Source organism: Labrus mixtus, chromosome 2, assembly GCF_963584025.1.
Source record: "Labrus mixtus chromosome 2, fLabMix1.1, whole genome shotgun sequence".
NCBI classification, from domain to species: domain Eukaryota; kingdom Metazoa; phylum Chordata; class Actinopteri; order Labriformes; family Labridae; genus Labrus; species Labrus mixtus.
Genome location: NC_083613.1, coordinates 6,888,510 through 6,912,213, shown reverse-complemented (window position 1 = coordinate 6,912,213; position 23,704 = coordinate 6,888,510). Strand labels below are relative to the sequence as shown.

General features: G+C 40.3%; 2 protein-coding genes across 2 annotated transcripts; one reads left to right on the top strand and one right to left on the bottom strand.

The window, feature by feature from the left end:
• Positions 1-495: 495 nt before the first annotated feature.
• On the bottom strand, positions 496-14,615 carry nup133 (nucleoporin 133). The gene is made up of 25 exons (XM_061049152.1): positions 14,353-14,615; positions 13,582-13,697; positions 13,336-13,439; positions 12,812-13,045; positions 12,467-12,637; positions 11,916-12,071; positions 11,695-11,765; positions 11,114-11,261; positions 10,677-10,827; positions 9,895-10,049; positions 9,632-9,723; positions 8,481-8,644; positions 7,725-7,819; positions 6,727-6,951; positions 6,517-6,639; positions 6,306-6,405; positions 5,770-6,033; positions 5,024-5,157; positions 4,098-4,256; positions 3,529-3,664; positions 2,551-2,669; positions 1,729-1,809; positions 1,584-1,648; positions 1,325-1,413; positions 496-742 (listed from the first exon to the last, which is right to left on the bottom strand). Exons 1-25 carry the CDS (start codon positions 14,478-14,480, stop codon positions 606-608), a joined length of 3,417 nt encoding a protein of 1,138 aa, XP_060905135.1. The 5' UTR covers positions 14,481-14,615; the 3' UTR covers positions 496-605.
• A 2,110-nt stretch (positions 14,616-16,725) lies between these two features.
• Positions 16,726-21,673, top strand: taf5l (TAF5-like RNA polymerase II, p300/CBP-associated factor (PCAF)-associated factor). Its single transcript, XM_061049154.1, has 5 exons — positions 16,726-16,892; positions 17,256-17,397; positions 17,674-17,778; positions 17,962-18,722; positions 19,606-21,673. The coding sequence occupies exons 2-5, from the start codon at positions 17,259-17,261 to the stop codon at positions 20,401-20,403; spliced, it is 1,803 nt and encodes a 600-aa protein (XP_060905137.1). The 5' UTR covers positions 16,726-16,892; positions 17,256-17,258; the 3' UTR covers positions 20,404-21,673.
• The last annotated feature ends 2,031 nt before the right edge of the window (positions 21,674-23,704 follow it).

Sequence of the window (23,704 nt, the reverse complement as noted above, 5' to 3'; positions counted from 1 at the left end):
GTTTTTCTAGTTTTTGAGTGCATGTTTTCATTACAACACCAACCAACATATACTGATGTAGTACTTACACTGAGTCAACCTGAGCTTATTCAACTCATTAAGTTACTTCAGTGAGTGTGTGGATGCATTTTTTTGAATTAATTTAGATGCTATTTCTAAAAATCCTTTTTTACATTTTCATATTATGTGGCTATTTTTGTTTTGTAACTGAGATAAGATTGGAAATGTCACCAGCAGTTATGTCTAGTGCCCCATGAAACCTCCACTCATTAGGCACAAGACTCCTCATCACAGCAACCGTAGGTTCGAATCCGACCTTGGCCATTTGCTGCATGTCCTCCCCCAATCTCTCCTCCCAACATCTAACATCTCTCTTCAGCTGTCCTATCCATTAAAGTCAAAACAGCTCTCCAAACTAAAGCTGAACCATTATCTGTGTGGCTTTAAACTATATTGAACTTGATTTATGTGTTCATAAAAATATTCAAGTCTAGGTACAGAAATACAAATACATTTATTTAGAAAAGAGCACAAATCAAACAAAACATGTCGATCAGAATAGAAAGGGAGAGTTGAGTTGCAGGAGGTGTTACCAGCAGCTGTCATCACATCTGAGCTTGAAGGTAATGTTCATAATTTGCTCGAAGTACAAACTCAAAATAAGGTTTTGACTTCAGACTGCTCAGCTCGTCCAGATCCAGCAGCTCTTTGACGTCAGGCAGGTACGTCTGCAGAGGAACTCCTGAAAAGAAACAAAATACTTTGTTCATGTTTTTGTTGTATTCAAAGACAGATGAATGAATTATGCAAGCTTTGTAATTGAAGTGCATGACAGCTTAGTAAATAGAGTACTGTGAAATTACAGCAGAACTAAAACATGTATTGGTTTGGTATGACTTCATCTTAGGAGGCAGAACAAGATGTAAAATAGATACCAAGGAAGGTGGACAAAGAGACAGAGTCTGAGACTATAATGGTAGTTTTTGCTTTTATATCAATGTGACATGTAACTGGTTGTATTCACAGTATTTGGATGTATTCACAGAATGAACAAATACAGTACAAGAACATACTGATGAGCAGAACACAGTATGAAGCAGCTTTAATACCTGCATGGAGATCATGCACAACTTTTACATATGTGTGAAAAGGCTATAAAGTGATGTGCTAAGTGATGTGCATCTAACCACACTCCTTCAAGATGTAGCCGTTTAAAATAATAATTGAGCTACATTTTTGACAGACTAAATCATAATCTTTAATCCCCCTACCTGTACTCTGGATTACATTTTAAACTCGGCTTTATGAGCCATCAGTGTCTCACCTTCCTGAATGAGTTTGAGGAGGATTTTGACGAAGATGCTGTCCTTAGCAGCGTCCAGAGGGTCGTCTGTACCGTCAGCAGAGGACCAACTGAGAGGAACACAGTATCAGAGTCAAGCAAGTTAAAAAATAAAAATAAAAAAGTCCTAACAACTGTGACATACACTAAGCACTTTAATAAATCAGTGTAAGTATTACCTACAGTCTGTTTACTTCTCAACAGTTTTATGTAAAAAGTAAACATGACAGATTGATCTTACTCGTCACTCCTCAGTGCTTTCCCAAAGATCTCACATTTCAGCAACTCCAGGTCCACATCGTCCTCCTGCAAACACACAAGATCCACATGAGTTGACTTTAAAACAAACCGAAAGCTGCCAAACCTCAGAACGACCTAAAACCGACCTCGTCGATGTACTCGAGCAGATCCAGAGCCTTTTTGAAGTCGTACTCGTTGGCTCGTCTGTTGTCGTCACAGATGTACAGCTGTGGAGAGAAGGACAACTGGAGTGAGCGAGGCTTTACTTATTGTAAGAGTGTTCAATGTTTTATTCAATATTCATGGCAGTGACCTGAGTTTCAAATATTCAGTGTAAACAGGAAGTGTTGTTTCCTGCTTCACATTTGGGATTTAAAGTCAACCCACTGGTTGATATTTCCTTCATTGTCTTTTGTAAAACTTCTACTAAACTAAAAGATGACCATTTTCGATCCAAATCCGATTTATGGAGAAAAAAAACAGTTAAAAGTAGAATCTCACAGAGCAACAGTGTCAATAAAAGCTTGGTGGCTAAAGTTGTGCTTCACAAATTAACACATACATGCTGATACTGACTTCACATCTTCTTTGAAAGTAGGGATTTGACAAAATGACACATCAGCTGTGCTTTAGAGAAACAATATGCCTCCTTTATATGTTTTTACTTTTAGTCCCAGGAACTGTTTTTTAAGGAGCTGGAAGGTTGCTTTTGTCTTATATTGTCTACTTTCAACTACGTTTTTTGAGATACGTGTAAATCAAGCAGGAAATAACCAAACATGATACACACCTGTGATACTGAATCTTATTATGGCTGTCATAAATACTTGTCTCATGTCTCCACAAAAAACAGTGTGTCAGTCATTACTTGGTGATCCACAGACATCTTAGTAAGCAGTGTGTGTGTGTGTGTGTGTGTGTGTGTGTGTGTGTGTGTGTGTGTGTGTGTGTGTGTGTGTGTGTGTAACCTGTATGAGGTTGTGAGCGCTGAGCAGAGGCATGGTATCAGGGTTCTGCTGCTTCTCCTCCAGCAGCTGACGGGGCAGAGTCTCTTGATGAAGCAGGAAGCGCTCCTGCTCCACGATGTCTGATTAGACGAATGAATGACAACATAAAGTCAAGTTACAAAGCCAGTTCACCAATGCTACTGTGTCAACTTCCAATATTTATCAAAATACTTGTATTCATTATTAACAAAGTGGAGGAGCAGCACAAGTTTGTATTTTCCACCTGGAGCAAAAAATACTTAATTAAAACCCATAGATCCTCATCTTGAAGTTTTTACAGGATTACAGCAAAGACATGGTGACAACAGGAGCACAAGTGTCTGCCTCATACACGAGTCATGTGTTCAGTTTGTATCTGGAGCCTTTTTAAGGAGGCATCTTTTTACGTCAATCGTTTTAAATATATATATATATATATTATGTCACTGCTATATGACATCTGCATCATATGTATTATTACTATTATGCAAAGTTAATTGTTATATTATTTCAAAAATTGTTTTTGGAATTACACAGAATCACAGATGATGATAGTCATTTTTCAGGTTTTACAGTATGAATATAAAACAGACAAAATATGGTGTTTTTCTACCAAAAAAGGAGCCAATCATTTGTGTACACACATTTTTTCACAAGTCACATAAAAAATATCTTAACTAAAACCAGAAATGCATCTCAGTTCCTCAAATTTGTTTCTGGAGCCTCATCAAGAGTGTGATCCTTTTTACAATAAAGGTTTGACTACATTTATCATACCAGTCCTCTAAAGCTGGGCTCGCTGGATAAAGGCACTTCTTTGGGATTGTCTTCCTGGCAGCTATGGTAAGTATTCCGAATAAGTATTCAATATTACTATTTTTAGATGGAAGATGAATCGAAATTTAAGGGAAAAAAAACCTTTCTATGTAGCCTCCATTGGAGAACAGCTGGTGTTTTTACCTTCGACCTGTTTGTTGAGCTCGTCCTCCGGCAGGTTGGAGGCCAACACTGTCAGCTTACTGAGAGCCAGCAGCGTCTTCTTCTTCACAAAGTAACGAGTCTCCATGTTGGCCTGACTGTAGAGCGTCCTGTGAGCCTGCAGAGTTACAATATAACACGTCAGCTACAGCAGCACACGTTATGTGTAACCATGTTATGTCTTAGATGATGTAAATCAGACGGAGCCTTTGTGTTTGTCTCTTTCTTTTGGGTTTTTTGTTCATTTATGTCAATTGTCTTTATTATTTGTAGTTATTGTAGAAATGTTGTGGAATGTTTGTGTAGTGTGAAAAGAATAATATATAGTATGAATCTGTAAAATGTATTGTCACAATATAAACTGCGGACCCCAGGAAGAATAGCTTCTCACTATGCTGAAGCTAATGGGGATCCAAACAAACAAACAAACAAAGAACGGCCTGATCTGGTTGATTTTGATTGATCTGATTTGAGTATTGTGTCATGCATAAACAGTCTCTCTAGCCCAAACTGGATCACAAAACAACAATCATTGTGTGTGCGTGCCGTACACTGCTGTAGTCGTGGACGTGGATGTGGTGTAGCCAGCTCAGGTGCTGGTGAGACTGCAGGAAGCTGGCGAGCTGCTGGTGCTGAGCAGCCGGCTGAGACAGCAGCTTTCCCCTCTTCCCCTTCTCCATGTACCATCGGAACAGGAAGTCGGCAAAGTTCTGAAAGAACGAGCCACGAGGAGGACAAAGAGGACGTAAGAGAGGACATTTTGTGACAATGTGACATCCTTAAAAGCATTATTTTAACAACTCAAACATATATAGTTTACAGTTTGAAAGCAGAAAAGAAACAAGAAAATATCAACGTGTAAGAAACTCGCATCAACACTATTTGGATGTTTGTTTTTCTTGAACTAATGCCAATAACAAAGCAGATAACTTAATGATGAATATTTGAAGGCCAAAAGCTTTGAAAAGGTCCATATCTCTTTTAGAAATCTGAGTTTGTTTTATAATAGAATCAAGGTAAGGCTAATCACTTTTAAGGCTCTTTAAGGCTTGACAGGTAAAGATGTGCTGCCATCTTGGAAATGAGGTTAGCCCTGAAGTTAGCTGAAAGATATATCAGTATAAGTTTGAATGTTTTCCACTAAAAAACATTTTAACCGAATAATTCAGAAAACAACAGCAGAGCACATTTTATAGAATTGGATGAAATGATATAATAATGTTAATAGATTTGTTAATCTAGAAGTTATTTGTGTAATGAAACAGACTTCCATGTTCCTTTCTTAATGGTGCAAAATCGACATAGAAATGGATCCCTCCAGCTCCAAATCATTTCAATTAGCATCATAAATAGCTACTATTGGACAAAAAGAAATACGATTGTGTTTGTGCTCCATTGTGCGCAGGTCATGTTTAACACACCAACAGAACACAATTTGTTAGAAGATACCCTTGAGTGTTTCTGCTTCTCTGTGTACCTGGTCTGCAAACTTGGTTATGTAGTGCTGCAGGCGGTTCTGGTTGTCTGTCTGCTCACACATCTGAACCAGGATGTCGAAGTCGCAATACTTCTCAGCCAGAGCTGCAACCCACTGGTACTGACCCAGCTCCACTGCAACACACAACAACCTCAGTCACAACAGCATAACACACCTAGTAAAAATATGTTTTGTTGCAAAACAAAAAACTAAATAATTCCCCTCAGACACTGTGACATCTTAAAAAAAAAAAAAAACAGGAATTGACTCAAAATTCTGCCTGTCTCCATCACAGCTGCATTACATCAGCACTGCTGCTTACAAGTCAACACGCCCAATTCAGGTAGACAGGTACAGGGATAGAAAGGAGACAGCATCATGTATCTTTTGTAAATATTGCAGTCTACTGTATATTTTGTGTCAAAAATAAAAATATCTTTGAGCAAACAAATTCTGTTGACACCATAAAATAAGACCAAAAGGAATGACATGGAGCAAAGATCAGTGAAATTAAACTTTTTTAACCTTTAAATGTCAGGGTGGTGGTTAAGCCTAGCGGTTACTGCATGCATCCCATGTTCGAGCCAAACCTTCCACATAAGTCACATGTCATCCCCTATTCTCGTCTCCCACTGTTTCCTGTCTGCCTTCACTTTCCAGACTCTGGTTAATGATCTTTTTTATTTGAAATTAACATCATTATTAGACCCAGTCAGATCCTCAGACGTGTCTAATCGCCCACTTACACAGAGGGGCGAGCAGCTCAGAGCGCCGCTGGCTGTACTCCATCTCCAGGGTGTTGTAGCGATCTTGTTGGGCCCCTGAGGGCCTCTGCTCCTGCAGGGAGGTCAGCTGGGCCACATATCCACCTAAGTAGATGTCCAACAGCGCCACCAGCTGCTCGCAGAAGGCGCTGCGCAGCTCTGAGTCAGCGTGCGGGTACACAGAGCGCAGGATAATCTCGTGCTGGCGGGAGATAACTGTTCGAACGCCATCAACACCGCCTGATGCTGGAGAAGGAGAGATCAGGCGGGAAATGTTGAGTTAACCATTCATTATATGAGAAAAAAAAACATTTTGTCTGTTACTGGCATGAATCTGAAAGGTTTCCATTGCCTCCGTCATGCTTTTCTTTGAAATACCTCTGCTGCTGGCTTATTACAGAACGACTTCTCCCAACCAGTCTGCCTCGGTATCTTTTACACAGATGGAGAGGTACAACAGTCCTGTCTTGAACAGGCTACAGAAAAAGGGATTAAAGTGCTCCAGTGAGTGTATTTACCTGTCCACGGGATGTACTCAGGCTCCGCATTAGCGTTTTCTGAAGCTCTGTAAATGGACGCCTTTGTCTCTCTATACTGACCAGCAGCCTGAAGAACGTCCTGCAAACACACAGAGTACATTCATTTTGCATTTCATTTGACCTTTTTTTTCTTCATTGAACTGAATGAGCAAAACATCAACCCTTCATGATATCAGGAAATGTTTTGTACCTTGATGATGTTGTTGACGGAGAGAACCACATCAGCCCACTGCACAGAGTCAACCGGGATCTCCTTCAGACTGCGCTCCTCCTCCTCCAGCAGACAATCAAACACCGAGGAGATCTGAGACACCTGTGAGCGCACCAAAATGATTCTTTATTAAGACGTCCAACAGAAAGCAACAGCAGCAGCAGCCAAAGCTCACAGTCAGGCACTCACCTCTCTGAAGAAGACGTCGGCGGACGTGAGGCTGGGCGGCACGGTTGCGTTGTTCCTCTGCAGGGCGTTGCTGATGGCTCTGTTCACCAGCTCAGCGTGTTTGGCGTGATGGTTCTTTAGCACGATGGCCGCCTGAAGCTTCTCGGCATGCTCGCACAACAGGAGGCGTGTTGCCATGGGAGATGAGCGCACCTTCACCTGGCTGAGCCGGTCCAGCAGACCCACCTGACCGGGGAAGACACCGACTTCGATCTTAATGAATCTTTATTGGGTTTAGTGTGGAGCTTTAAGAGGCCTGGTTGCATGCCTTAACTGATGAAGCGTCTAGTCCAACCTATGCTGACTCAAGTGACAAGTTATAAGGATTCAGTTTGTGTGGATTTAGTAAGAAGTGGAACCTCCTGTAGCCTTCTGCTCCTCTCTGATGCAGGGTAGAGGCTCCAGGCTATATGTGCCACTGATAGTGTAGTGAGCATGGTGATGTTGTGGGTAATGTAAGCACCAAGGTCAAATAAAAAATATTGCATCTTCTTCTTCTTTTCTCGTCTTTACAAAACTGTCCATAACAAGTCAGATAGTGTTAAAGGAGTGCAATGCTGAAATGGTAGAACACCCATGTTTAGGATTAAATTAACTTTGGGTTCAATAGCACCACCATGTGGACATTTATCATTAACTTTCCTACACTTTCACAGAACCCTCCAGGGCTGAGAGGAGTGGAAACCTTAACTTTCTGAAGAGCTTCATCCATCCTAAATCCTTCTATATAAATGAATGTCGGTATAAGAGTTCAGACTAAGCCTGTTTGATACCATAAAAACAAAAACCTAAGTTCTGAATCCTTAAAGAGATCAGCACAGTTCAAAAACAATATTTCTTTAATTGAATCAACCCTGGAGTTGATGCAAGGCTACTTCAGAAGCTCTGTGCACCATCATTTGATACATTTAAGCTGGATTTGTGTGTGAGCAGGTATGAGGTTTTTTTTGTGTGTGTACCTGGAGCAGAAAGTCCATGAAGAAGCCGTGGGCCTTCATCTTGTCCTCGAGCTGGTGGAGGATGATGAGGGAGGTGAGAGGAAAACCAGCGCTCTCTGCAGGAAGAGAAATGAGGAAATGAACACAAATGCAAAACAAATGTCTGATTTGGTCTTTGTTGTTCATGATTAAGATTTTGTGATTTTATTTAAGTGTCTTCTGTATATATATATCATCCTGAATGTCTTTAGGGACCAGGGTTGTTTTGATTAGATTGTTTAGAGGTCTTTTGTTGTAAATCATTCACAGTTCTTAAACAATATTTATAACTTAGGGTAATAGATATTTATAGCTGAGGGAAATTCATTTATGAAAGTATTCATATTTGTTAAAACATTTGAAAGTATCTAGGTTACTGGTTTGACACAACTTAATGCACCATACACTGAAATATCTTTTCAAACGTAAAAATTACATTTAGTGTAACTATGGCAAAAATAGACAGCAAGTTTTCTGTAGTTTTTTTTTTTACCTTGTTGTTTAACATTATCAAGCTGAGCTTGTAGGTAAATAAATGTATATTCAAATCCCAAAGCAATACATAAGAAAAAGGTTTATGTCCAGTAATCGAATTTCTTTTATCTGATTCGTATATTCTCATAATTCAAAATGATCGTTAAATGCTACACAAGCCAGCTCTCAACCTGATAACAGGTTTTTTTCCCGCTTTATTAAGGATAGACCCTCGCCCTCTCTCTCTTCTCCCCTGCTCCTCACCGTCAGGGACAGACTCTGCCCAGCGGGGGTCTGAGGCCGGATAATCGTCCACCAGGTCCAGGTTTATTCGAGTCACCACTCCGTCCAGCTCAGCTCCCTCCTCTCCGTCACTGTCAACCGGGAAGAGCTCGTCTGTGACCGTCTGAGCGCCCACCAGATCATTCCTGACAGAGGACAGAGTATTTCTTATTTCAAATATCACAGGGATTTAATAACGGTATTGTAGCTTCTTATTTCCAACCCTCAATCATGCAGATATTGATATTATTTGAAAGTACCTTGGAAAAAAAAGTTGTGCACATTTTGTTTATGAATAAATGAAGTAAAATATGTGGGGCCTGCATAAAAATGCATCACTGGTTTATCATTCTCAGCCCCTCCTACCAAATCATCAGCAGTCAAGCTCCGGTCTGTCACCTGCTACCCCTCATCCTCGACCCCACCAATCCCCTACAACAATCACATCTCACACAACTACATGCACACACATCTATCCATTCATAGATGCCAATTCATACATCCCCCCTCTCATTCTTACTAATCACCGTCATGAAGGCCATCACATTTCAAAGTTCTCTTCCTTTCTTTCTTTGTCTCTTAGTTTTAGTTGTTTTGTCTTTTTAATAATAATAATAATAATAATAATAATAATAATAATAATAAATTAGATTTATTTAGCGCTTTTCTAAATACTCAAAGACGCTTTGACAGGAAACAAACAAAAAAAAAAGCAAAAACTAAGAGAACAATACAACATAGAAGTAGTGTGGAGGGAAGAGGATGAGAGTCAGTGGTTGTAGGCGGTGATGAAAAGGTGAGTTTTTGGGGATTTCTTGTAGGAAGTGAGTGTGGGGGAGTCTCTGATGTTTTTAGGGAGAGAGTTCCAGAGGGTGGGAGCGGCAATGGAAAAGGCCCTGTCCCCCCCAGGACCGAAGGTTGGTCCTGTAATGATTTCACCTTTTTTTCCACAATAATTTTTTTTTTTTTAAAGACGACAAATAAAAAAATGAAGTAAAAAGGGTCAAATGTTAACAGATTTTAAAAAAATGATTTATATGGTTATAAATTCAGCCCTCAATGGATGCAACATAGCAGTAGGAATCAATTCTTCCCATTTTAAAAAAATCAGTAAAATAACTAGTGGGTTTTACCGACAGAACTGCAGGAAAGCTGCCTTCAGGTGTTTGGTTTTGTCCTCCTGAGCTATGGGCTCTGCTCGACCCGGAGTCTCCATGACTGAAACCTTCAACACAGAATTAGAAATTAGAGTTGGTCACAATCTAGTACATAATCACAAATTGATTGGCCTTTTTCTTGACTTCATTTGAGTTAAGTTTTTTTTAAAGAAAGGCTTTTAGTTTATGTCTGCAAGATGTGTCACTCTGCAGGTTTGTATCTGAGTTTTGAGTTTTACCTCTGGAGCTGCAGCTAGCGAGGAGCACAGGGAGTCCTCCATGGTCTCCGGCAAGATGGAGGCACTCTCTCGGGCTACCACCGCCACCAGGCCGCTGTTCAGGGAGAAAAACACTGGCAGGTTGGCGCAGCAGCCTCCTCCACGAACACCATCACCTGCACAAGAACACAGAGAGAAAAATATGAACCCAGGCACAGAGAGATAGGGTGAAGAGCTCAGAGTAGAGCCTCTACCCCCTTCACACTGAAAGAAGCCAGTTGAGGTGGTTCTGGCATCTGATTAGGACGCCTCCCTCTGGAAGGTTTTCTCAGCACAACTAACTCAGAGGAGATCCCGGTAGACCCAGAGCTCGCTATAGGGATTATATGTTTTATTTGGTCTGGGGACGCCTCAGAATCACCCATTAGGAGCTGGAAAACTGTTCAGGTGACAGGACAGTCTGGGTTGACTTAATAACTTTGCTGCCAGCGTGACTCGACCTTGGATAAGAGGAAGTAAACTGATGGATGGATGGACTCTCTTCATTACAAAAAATTGAGCCAATATAAAATATGAGTGAGAAGTGGGAACTAGTCCAAACTTCCCAAAGAGCGCAAAAGAACAATGACAAGGAAATCCCACATTAAGGCCATTAAAAGCCATTGAATTATATTTCATATTAATCAATGTTTTGTGAAAGCTGGGAAATCAGCAGATGGTAACAAGAATGAAGAGAGAGAGAGACACAAACTTCAATTAGAGCCGGTATTAAACAAGAGAACATTATTCTTGTGTTTCTTCACCTGCTGAGTTAAAGCTGATTTTCTCATCAGGTAGTCCTCCTCTGCTGGTTCCTGTCCAGCAGGCGAACACCAGCTCCTCATTGTAAAGGAAGGCCGTGGAGCCGGGGGAGCGTGGCAGCACCAGCCAGGTTGCCTGAAGGGCCTCCTCACTCTAAAAGAAAAAAACAACAGGGATAAAGCTCAACTCTAACATGCATCTTTGCTCCAGCTCTGTAATCTAAATTGCACAAAAACTACATATCTGCAGGAATTTACAGCGTGCAGGAGATTACCGAAAATCAGGAGCCTGGGACTTCTATTTTTAGTTGCCGTGGTTACAAAACAGATATATATTATGCTATAATAATTCTGATATCATACCCAAGTTTAAAATTCCGGTATCGTAATAAAAACTTCTAATCCTAATAAATGCACGCAGTATTAACTCGAGGACTAACCTGGAAAGGGACACTGTACTTGGTGACCTCCACTGTAAAATGGTCCGAGATGGCCGCTCCATTGTCCTGCAGGGTGACCAGGCAGAAGTAAGCAAGACAGGGAGTGTCTGAGGGGTGCCATGCCGCAGCCAAAACCACCAAGCCGGCTCTGAAAAACACACAGCACACACATGGTCACTCAGTTTGGCCTGAGATATACTCTGTACTGATTCATTTAAAGACATTCTTAATATATTGACCCAGAAATGCACCAGCTTGACCACCAGCAGTGTAGTGAGATGTATTGATAAGATTTTAGAGGTTAAGATGTTAATTCTACATTTAAAAAGTGTGCCTTTACTGCACACTTTCTTACACAGATAATAAGTGCTCCAACGAAAAAGAAGCAACAGATTCAAATGTGAAATTTGAATCCCAAGCTTGCAGTTCTCTTCTTAGTGCATAGTGAGCAACCCGGGCGCTCTTTGTGCTCTTATTATGAAGCTGCTTCATACTCTTTTCTGCTCATCAGTTATTGGCTAACTAAAGTTAAAAGAAGTCATGCAGTGCATGAACAAATAGCACAAAACGAACACACTCACTGACTGAGCTTCATATCCAGGTACGTCACGTTGACTCCCTCCTTTATTTCCTCGTAGTTGCTCTCTGAACCCTGGTGGAGGAAAAAAAACTAGGGTTGAAAACCTTTTTCTCCACATCATGTGTTTTACTCCTTAAAAAATACATTTTTTATACAAAACTTATAAAGACATGTTTGCAGATCATCAATGGTATAAATGCTCCCTTGTATCTTTGTACTGACCCAGATGGCATCTGCAATGCTCTCTGTCAGAGCTCTCTGTGCATCCCAGCTGAAGATCTGGTGCTCGTAGTTGTCGTCCAGCTCCCATTTACTCACACTTGAGCTGGTCAGTGTGTACAGACAGCTGGCTCCGCCCACCCACAGCACACTATGAAGCTGCAGCCATAAACAAATGAATTGAAAAATATGAACATTGTATCTGTTGGTAAACTGAAGAAAACTATTACATTGACAAATCATACCATCTGTGAAGAGATAGTCCAGAATTAATGTATCGATCTGCCACAGCACTTATTTCTCTCTGTTCACCAAGTCTTATTGCACACTTATTACAGTCTTATCCACAAACAAACAAGTAAACCTAGCTGTCATAATTCGACACCTGAGTGACAATAACATTAAACAATACCAAATAGAGCGGGGAAATGTATCAAATTTGAGGTACTTCTAAAATAAAAAAGTCCATTAAAATCGTACTTCGACCTTTGTGTTACAAAATCGGAGACCTTTTTTTTCGGCCATAACTCACAGCCCTACCTACTGTGACTCACTGTGTCATTGGCTGGAGGGGAGAGAATGCCGAACAAGCTGGAGACACGGCGTCCTATGCCTGAGAGCATCCCCTGACCCTGCTGCAGGGCTCGGTACTGCAGCTTCCCAGAAGAATCTGGAGTCGCTCTTAACAGCCGACTCTTCTCCAAGGTCAGGACAAAGCTGCCACCCTGAGAAGAGAGAAAAGTAGAAAATAAAGACAGGAAAAAGGCAGGAAATCAAATCTGACTGGAAAAGCTCAATATTTTCCTTGGCACTTATTTATAGCTGATGTGTCAGAGAGAGTATTGTAACCAATCACGTGGCAGGTTATTTCAGCTGCAAAACAAAACGTATGTACGTACTCTGACAGCCACAACAAAGTTGCACAGATCTCCCAGGTCCATGTCTGTCTCAGTGTAATTTCCTTCCTGTGACAGACTTGGCCACAAGCGAGCTGTTCCCTCGACAGCCACCGCCAAGACAGAGATGGACTGAACAGTGGCTACCTCCAGAGGAGCCGCAGACATCACAGCCACCAGGTCGGCTGTGTAGTTGTACTCACTATTTGGCAGCTGAAGCTCCTTACACACTGACAACTGGAGGAAAACAAACAAACAGAGTGGTTGGATGTGAAGACTTAAATTTAGCCACTTATTGAATCTGACAGATTGTAAGAATCACTAAGGTGTAGATGCATGATAACAACTCAAGAGATTGCAGAGCAACTTGTCACAACTCATGTAAAATACATTTAAATATGTAAACAATTATTTAATATATGTGATGGTACTTTTGAAAATACGCTTCATTGTATTATTAAATTATCTACAATGGAAAGTAGTCGCTGTTTTGATACTTGCAGCTTGAGTGTAATTATATTAAGTACCTTTGCCACAGCAGTCTGGCAGATCTTCCAGATGATCAATCTCTCTCCGCAAACCATCCACGCCCAGCCACTCTCATCCACCTTCACTGAGATCTGGTCCTCAGCTGAAGGCAGCAAAGCACACACAAACCTGCTCAGTGACAATACTAGAGCTGGATATGGGACTTTTATAAAAACATCAAACTGGAACTCATAGCAGAAAATAAACAGAAGACCCTCAAAGTTGTATTATTTTATTTCCTTTACCTTCTGCCATCGTCAACGCCTCCATCACTTTGACAGGCAGCGATGAGCCGAAGGTTTGCACATCATAGTTGATGCATTCTGCAGCTGCATGACTCTGTGCTCTGGTGGGTGTTGACCTGATGCAGAGAGAGATTTAGAGTAAAACACAGACAATCATTTTAAACTCACCAGAAAAGGTACCCAATATGTGATACTTCATTTGATTTATTACCAAAACGTGCAAGCCAAATCCTGCATACTCTCTAAAATGCAAAAATAAGTTGCCAATCCAGTTGTGCATTTCAGACAGTGTCAGCTCCTCTGATCTTTGACTATTTGTAAGAGATATCTGCCTAACGTTTGCATCTTTATGGGACACCAAAAGGATTTAAAATACGATAGTTAGGGTGAGAAATATGACTTAAGTTCTGTAGGTTTTTTATTTTAAGTTTCGGTACTTATTGATACAATCCACATGTGTACATGTGTGTAAGGTATGTGTACATACCTTGTATTATTCTATTATTGTATTTTTTCTCCCTTTATTTAACTGATATACATATGTTTGATTTTTTACTTCTTTTTATTTTTGATAATTATATTCCTGTTTCTTGAGCTGTAAAATGTCAAGTATCAGAAACATCTACACAAACTAGATGCCTCAGAAAGCAGAGTTAAATTAACAATCATAGTATTATTTATAGCAGGACAGTGGAATTACACTGCATTAGCTTTAGTTAGATGGACCTTACATACTGAGAGTTAAGAATATTTATATGCAGGTTAACTCACCTCGCTGACAGCCCGGTCCTGCGCGGGGAAAACAGCAGGCTGTTGGCCGCACCGGAGACGCTTCTCCTCCCGGTTGTCCTGCCCGACTGCCTGCGGCCGGAGCTGGAGGCGGCGCGGGGGCTAAACATACCTGCTATGAGACCCCCTGCTGCTTAACAGTCGAGGGATATATGATATTTAGATGTTGGGGTCTATCAACAACGCCAACAGCTCTCAGCAGAATATCTCCGGACAGCGCGCGTTGCTGTCGCTTGAAATATACGTCATCACTAGGTCAATGGAAAGTCCCGCCCATCGGTTTTTTTTTTTTTTTTCAATTCAAAAAGTCCTCTATGGGATAAATACATAACGTGACCTGAACGTTATGAGGGACAAAAAATGACTAAAGTATAAATAAATCAATGTTGGGAGAAATGCATACAATAATGTATAAATAAATAAATAAATAATTAATTCATTTACGTATTTTTACACTTACACATCTATTTATTTCTGTGTCCAGGTCGTAAGAGGAAAAGTATATATGTAAATTTGCTTCTGTCTGTTTTTCAAAATTGACCAATCCTACTTCAGTAATGTCAGGACGGCCCACTTAATTTACATATTTACTTTTCCTTGTACAATATGGACACAGAAATACATAAATAAATATATGAATATATTTATTTATATATTATTTTTTATATGAATTGTTGCATTTATTTATATATATATTTATTAATGCATTTATTTAATTATTTATTTATTTATTCATTATTGTATGCATTTCTCCCAACATTTATTTATTTATTTATACTTTAGTAATTTTTTGTCCCTCATAGAACGTGACACAGCCATCGATATGATAATAAGACAAAAACAATAAAGTAAAAAGTGTGGGGAGATTCATGTAAAAATAGATATATACAGGCATTTCAATTACTTGGAATGGAGTGCACACGAATAAAAGACATACAGTGAAGCAGAAACCTCAAAAATAAGGAGCATAAATAAAAACAATGAGAAACAAGGCAGATAAATGCTCACAAATCTTTCTTGCTACTTTACCAAAGCACATTATTTTAAGTGATAAGAAAAAAAACGTAATGATAAAAACATGTATTAGTATACCCATTGCATTTATAGATTTTATTTTAGTTTAGTTTTCCTGTGATAATAAGTAATATCCCGTTGTTCTTCAAAATATTGAATAATTGATCCCGTTATTTCAGGACAACAATGCTGTTTTTTACAGTGATAACAAGTAGATTCCTCAAGATCTTACAAAACGACTGAAATAAACTTTTGCACAGTAAACACTAGAGTTGTTTTCCTGAGAAAACGAGGTAAAGAAGTCAAGAGAGCATGATTTTAAGAAGAAAATGCTCATTACTACAGGAAAAATAATTCAGATATATAATGTATAAATCCATGTCCACTAAGGGCTTCCATATTTATGGGGTGTTAGTATTAACATAAATTAATATCATTAAGCTCATATATGAACTTAATATAAAACTTTCCGTAGTTTTTATATAAATAGCTAGCCCTCCTTTGTGTGGTTTATAAATAGGCTAACGTAATATTATTTACTTATTAATCTCTTGTTGCAAGTCCTGTTATGGCTTCCATACATAAATATGATCACATTATCATGTCAGAAATATATTAATACAAATAACTCAAACATAAGGCATCTTTTAAATCACTTCTTAAAACTCACTTTTATAGAATTGCTTTTATGTGATTTCTCCTTTAAAGATCTATCTCTTCCTTTTATGAATTTTATTGCTCTTAACCTTTTTATCTTTCTCTTCTTTAAATGTTTTAGCCTTTAAATGTATCCCTTCCTGTATTCATTTTACTGCTCTTAGTCTTTTTTAAATTCCTCCTTTTATGGTTTAACTCTTCAGCTCTCTGTTGATTTATTCATTTAACCAATGTCCTGTTTATCTCTTCTTTTTATCTTCATTCTGTGTTTACAGCCTGTGATGTGATGTCGTCACACTCTCCCTCAGTTTTTATTTTGTTCTCTCCTGATTGATTTTAAACTAATTTTCCTTCACTGTACTGAACTTCATGTTATTTGCATTTTTATAATTTTGCCCTCTCTGTTGATCTCTGTTCTGTTGTTGTTTTGCTGTATTTGTCTGTCACAGCACTTTGTAAACATTTGTTTTTAAAGGTGCTATATAAAGAAAGATATTATTATTATTATTATTATTATTATTATTATTATTATTATTATTATTCGACGACAAATACCAGAAGTCGGATTGTGACTTTTTATATCTAACCAAAACCCTGAATGAGTTTGGTGAAATCAGGGGTGATTAAGACAAGGCTAGTCGATCGCCGATATATCTACACCTAGGAGGGTGAGTAGATTGAAGATAGCTACTACTCATCAGAGAAAGCTAGCTACGCTAACCTGGAGTCTGACCGGTGGGCGGAAAACCACGATGGAGCGGCTCAGACTGGCAGCAGCGTAGTAAACCGAGTTGTATTATGATATAATCAGTTTGCAGACAGTAACCGTGGACGGGGAAGAACGATATGCAGTGAGTGTCGATTATTTAAAGAAACTGGTTCGTCCCGCTAAAAGTTCTGAACCACCAGGCCCACTAGTGCTAAGTTAGCAGGTTAGCTCAGTGAACCCCTCTCATGTGGAGAGCTGCGGGCTTTTAGGCTGCATTCATGTGCAGATTAGTTGTTGTTTAAGGCAAACTTTTTGAGATATTCTATGTTTAAGGCCTTAATAATCCCATAAACTCCACTCTTTGTGAGCTAATTAGCTACTTGAGAGATGCTGTGCTCAAGAGGGTTAATACTGTCATGGAGACGACGAGTTGTTTATTATCAGTAGTGTGCAGGTGACTTATCTTCCTTCAGGTGTGTGTGACCAACATTTTACATGTTTACAGGTCATGAAGCGGGTTCGAGCTGAGCAGATCCAGTATGCTGTGGCTCAGTACCTGAAGAGGAGGCAGTATGTGGACACTGATGGCTCCCTAAAAGGAGCCAAACTCTTCCAGACTGCTGAGGAGATGGCTGCAAGTCTCACAGGTGAACACAGGGCATAGAGGAAGTGTTTTATAATAACATAACAAGGAACAACCACTTCTTCTTCTTCCATACATGTAATGATCTCTAAACTACCCTTCAGGTTTGTGTTGCTTCAAGCAACCAGCTTAATTAAAATGCTTCTGGTACTTTTAGGTATTCTTAAAATAATAATAACACACTATTTATTTTAAAATGGTCTATTCTGCAAATTATAAGCTGTGGGTTCTACTGTCTCGTCTACATATATTCTCTCTCCCCCTCTTCATCTGTGAGCAGTGCAGACAGAGTCGGGGTGTGCCAACATCGTGTCTGCTGCACCATGCCAGTCCGACCCACATCAGTATGAGACCCAGTACTGCAGGCTGCGCACCTTTCTGTCAGGTATCACATTCCTCCAGCACCGGCCCTACATACCTTATATGTCTTGCTATTATACCAAATGTTAGCAGCTTAAAATTTCATTTTTCAAGTAATTTTGAAACAAAGTATCTCTCTTTTAAATGCTATGTGACTTTGTTCAATATTACAAAATCCTTTTTATGCCTTTTATCTTTACCAAATCAGAAACCGACATACTATGGGCAAAGGAGGTGAGCAGCATCCTCTACCCACTCTTCGTCTACCTCCACCTGGACATGGTGCAGTGCGGCCTGAAGGGGGCAGTTGATGGTTTTTACAGTCGTTTCCACAGTACGTTTCTCCAGGAGAGTGAGCAGTGCGCCATCATAGAGCAGCTCCGCCATGTACTCACCACTCAGGACATAGCAGCAAACCCCAGGCTGAGCGCTTTCCTCGAGCACAAGTATATTGTTCATTTGACGGAGCCGGCATACAGCTACCTGCTGCGTTACTTGCAGAGCGAGGACAACAGCGCACTCTGCAGGGCAATAAGCACACACCTGCAGGTGGAGGTCACGGCCTCAAAGCGTACAGACTACCAGCTTTACGGAGCTGCGGGCGGGGCAGCTGCGGCCACCAACTCCACCTCATCCTGGGCGGGAGTCGACGGAGCAGAGGCCAGGGAAGGGGTGGAGGTCCCAGCGGGCGTCTCACAGAGTGAAGCGGCCCTTGAGGTTCTGCAGGACTGCATTAAGAAAGTCCGCGAGGGCCCCCCCACGCTCACCACCGTGTGTTTTTACGCTTTCCACCACACGGAGCAGATGTTGAACACAGCCGAGGTGTCAGCTGACAGCCGGCTGCTGAGCGCCGGGTTCGACAGCTCTACCGTGAAGCTGTGGAGCCTCAGAGCAAGAAAACTGAAGGCTAAACCGCACCAGGCTGATGTGTCGCTCATCCATCTGGCCTGTGATGTGCTGGAGGAGGAGGTGAGTTTAATCAAAAACTATCATGTGAATGTTACTTCAAATTTGTCAAAGTTTAAAAGTCCAGAATGACGTCTTCAAATCCCTGATGACTGAAATCTGCTTTAATACCACAAGATATAAAATTCATTCATATTTAAATACAAAGGCAAAACAAAAAATGTAATTATTAATTTATCATAAATAAAGTCCTAATTTGGGTGTTTTTCATCATCCTAGTTTGAAGTTAAAGGGGCTATATGTAACTTTCAAAAATACTGCGTTTGTAGCGACACCGCATGGCCGTTAAGTGAACTACACCAATAACCTGTTGCTCGCTATCCCTCGCGTGCTCGTCATACGTGCTCGTACATACACAAATGATCATCATCATCGGCAGCGAAACACTAGATATTTACCGGCATAATGTTTACAGAGGAGGTAAGTGGTCATACACATGTGAAAGTCATTCTCCATCCTACAAACGACAGTCTCTGCAGGCACTGGCTGAGAGCGGGAGTGTGTGATGAGTTTGTTCTGTTGATCTCTGTAAGCGGAGCGGAGTGAGGAGGACGTTGACAACGTGCATAAAATGTCACTTCCTGGAGCTTTCGTGGAAAATAAGACCCGGGGAAACTTTTTATACAGGCAACACAGATAGACAGTGAACATTAACCGTTCACTTATTAATGGGCGATTAAAAAATGATTTATACATGTAAAAAGTTACATTTAGCCCCTTTAAAGTTTGTGATATTATGACATCGCTTATTCAGATTGATCAGCTGCAATGTTTTCTTTTGTTTGGAGATTTAAAACTCACCTTTGTTATTGAATCTGGAGTTGTTATGTTTGTTTTGATGAATCAGCGTACTAAGTAAAGCTCACACACTGTGTTTTCTCCTCAGGTGGATGAAGAGGACTGCTCTGGCAGCGAGATAAAGACTCTGCGAGGTCACAGCGGCCCAGTGTTTCGCACTGCCTTCCTGACGGACAGCTCTGGCCTGCTCTCCTGCTCTGAGGACACGACCATCCGTTACTGGGACCTCAGCAGTTTCACCAACACGGCGCTCTACCAGGGCCACGCCTACCCGGTGTGGGACGTGGACGTCAGCCCCTGCAGTCTTTACTTCGCCAGCGGCTCCCACGATCGAACGGCTCGCCTCTGGACGTTCTCGCGCACCTACCCACTGCGGCTCTATGCCGGGCATCTCTCTGATGTCGATTGTGTCAAATTTCACCCAAACTCCAACTACCTGGCTACAGGCTCCACAGACAAGACTGTCCGTCTGTGGAGCACCCAGCAGGGGGCGTCAGTTCGCCTCTTTACAGGTCATCGCGGCCCTGTGTTGTCACTTGCTTTCTCTCCTAATGGGAAGTACATCGCATCAGCTGGTGAGGACCAGAGGGTGAAGCTGTGGGACTTATCGTCAGGGACTTTGTTTAAAGACCTGCGAGGACACACAGACAGCGTCACTAGCCTGTCCTTCAGTCCGGATAGCAGCCTGGTTGCCTCGTCATCTATGGACAACTCAGTCCGGGTTTGGGACATTCGGAACTCCCACAGCGGGACGCCAGCCGACGGCTCGTCCAGTGAACTTGTGGGACTCTACACTGGAAACACCAACAACGTGCTTAATGTCCAGTTCATGGCCTGTAACCTGCTGCTGGTGACGGGAACTGCACAAGAGAAAACAGAGCAGTAGCCTAAGCTGTCTGCTGTTGAAAAGTTTTCAGATTTTTCTTTGAAGATGTGGCCTCCAGTCTGACTTTGCAGACAGACACTGAGACGTCTCATGTCACCACTTGCACTTGCTTCAGACTTTTGTTTTTCTTGTTAGTTCTGGGCATAGAAAAGAAGCAAAGTACTCCAGAAGTTTAGATCCTTTAATCTGGCTCATATGTTCATATGCAGATAAACTATAATTTGTCTTTGATAGTATTTTCTGTTTTTTCAATAATGCCAGTATAAAATAATTAATCTGTTTGACTTGGAGGTCAAAAACAGTTTCCTCTGCTGCCATGCACAATTGTTATCTATAAAGGCTGCAATGTGTCTGTTTGATAATAAATAATAACTCTTATCATTCAGTACCCTTAAAGGAAAGAATCATGTTTAAGTTGTGACCCTGAATAAGTATTTCAAGATAAATGGGTGGACAGGATAGTTGAGGACCCTCTGAAGTAAAGAGTTGCACCTTCTTTACCACCACTCAAGTGTTGCTCTGCCCCCTTAAGTTACATAATTCAGCGTGCGTTATGGAATTTGAGAAACACGCGAGCAGAAATGCAGATTCAAAAGCCTGACAGACAGAGAACTTAACAAACTGTCACGATCACTTTGATTGGTTTTCACAGGTTTTTGGGAGCTGAGACTCGTGTAGGCTTAAGTTGGAGTTTGGTTTGTTGCTGAACCAAAAAAGGGAAAATAGATATGTTTTCGTTCTTCGTAGCCAAATCAAATTTGAATGAACATTTTTGTGAGATTGTCTTCACAGTTCTCTGTTTTGCTTGACCGCCCAGAGACAGTACCTTTTCTATATATTTGGTTGAACCATTACAAACACAGCAAAATAAATCCTGCTCCAGAGTGTTTTTGATTGTAACATGCAGCTCCAAATTAATTTGCTGGTGGACAAATCTACATGTACCAGAACTTTCAGACATGTAGTCAACATTGGTTGTGTTATACCGGCTGAGGTCAAAGAGTGTTAGAGGGAAATTAAGAGCGGGAATACACCAGAACAGGAACATTTTGGTTGTTATTGGTTTGTCTCTGAGTTTCTTGTTGTAGATTTGATGAACACTTTGTAAATAGCTCTGTTGTGGACATTTCTCAGAATTAAAGGATTTATATTGAATAATATCCTGCGAGCGGTATCAAATGTGCAATGCTTGAAAAGTGTAAATATTCTGACTTTTTGTAATATTTTACCTACCAAGACATTGCTGTTGAGTTCTAAATAAGGGCTAAGAGACAATGTAGGAACAGAGGATTTTTGGATTCATTTAAAAATGACTAAATTAAAAAAAAAGTAAATTTTATTTATATAGCACATTTTTTGCAACAAGGCAATTCAAAGTGATTCACACAAGACATCCAAAGCTCAACAAAGAGAATAAAAGCATTAAAATAGATAATAAAGAAATGAATCTAGTGTACAAATAAGAAAAATCAATAAAGCGTATTATTCATTCCTACAAATATTTGAGTCATATGATACAAACCGCTGGATAAAGCAATACAACAGTAACCAAAGACATGCTGATAATCTAAGGATTACATAATGCCTGCAAAAAGAATTAAAAAAAAAATATATTATACAGGGACTTTATAAAGTAGAGAACTATTGAGGCAGAGAAGATATATAAAAATAAGTTAACTATCCTATAAAACTTCACAGTCAGGAGCATTATAATAGAATATCTGATAATAAGAAATCAGACAACACTAGACTACATAATGCTGCTGGAAAAGTCATGTTAACTATATCAGAGATAAGCTTTCTAGAAACATTGCAGCAATGGGAGAAAAAAAAAGACATTGCTGGATCCCCACCTCTGTGCTGTCATAAGAAGTTTTTTCACACATGCACTCCTGAAAATGTTAACAAAATTTCAGATGGCTTGCCCCTGAAATCTTCTTGAGTTGCTTATTCACACACCTCTTCACAGTGTGAAATATTCTCTGTCAGACGGGAGGGTTGGGGGCTCAGGAGGTCAGACATGATGTGAAAAGGACCCATCAATGTGGCAGACAAGAAACATATGATGACAGTTTTTCCCTTTATATCACTGCTGCATGTCATTGGACAAATTAACAGTATGAATAAAAGAGCGGGGATAACATACTGGTGAACAGAAAAGCTTTATAACATTCCAACCCAACCGGTCGCATGATATAAACGTCATGTCTCGCTTGCTTGGTGTTCATTTTTCTAGATGCTTCCTGGACATCAAGCAAAAATTCCAGATAAAATTTTGGGGGAAAAAATGGTCTGAAAATGTCCTATTTCAGGAGGTTTGTGCCTGCATGTGTGAAAACAACTACCAACCAGAAGCAGGTGGAATGTGCAGCTGCAGATAGCGCTGTTGTCTCTGCTTTTTTTTTTGTTGTGCAAATCCTTACATCATCAATTTAAAAAAATGAATGTGGCACTTTTGATTTGTAAGAATACTTTTCTGCACTGCTTCTCTTACAAAAGTAGTAAAACTGAGTAACCTCACCAGGGTGGGCGAAGAAAAAAAAGCCGATAGAGAAATCTGCATTCCTGTGTTGTTTAGGCTGTTGCAGTTTCTCACATAGGTTTAGTTAAGGTCACATTTATTCCCAAAAGGACTCCCATAAGCCATTTTTAATCAGAGCATAAGGAACAAGCAGTCCTCAGATATGTTAATCGTAGAGAACAACACATGTAAATACATAGTCATGTTCAGCTATGTGAGGAATCCTGAGATAGTGCAGCAGGAATGTGGATGTTGTAGCTGTCAGATAGGAGTACTGAGTCTCATACTGATGTGGGTGGGTGGCAGGGTGCAGCAGGGACGATGTTCGCTAACATTGACTCTGTCTGCTCCGCTGAGAGACACAAAGAGGGAGGAAGGGGAATAAAGTGTATTATAACTAACATATGTAACCACGGCCAGTTCCAATAATAATATTCCCCTGTACATAAACATAGAAAAGGCCCCTAACCCGAGCTTTACAAGAGCAGGACAAGAAGGTGAACAGAGACATGTCTGTGACTGTTCTTTCTCTGTTGTTGTTTTAACTCTGTTTGTGTCTCCTTTTCGTCATTGTGCTTCTTTAGTGTCATTTGAGCAAGTTGTAAGGTTGAAACAGTTGAAATCTTTAATGTTAGGAAACCATCAAAAGATGTCACAGATTTACAACATCAGAGTATACAGAATAAGAACAACTGAAAGATAACTATCAGTTACTTTCTTCTTTAAAGGAACAAAAAATATATTTTTTATTTTCATAGAATAAATACTTTCTTTAAACTT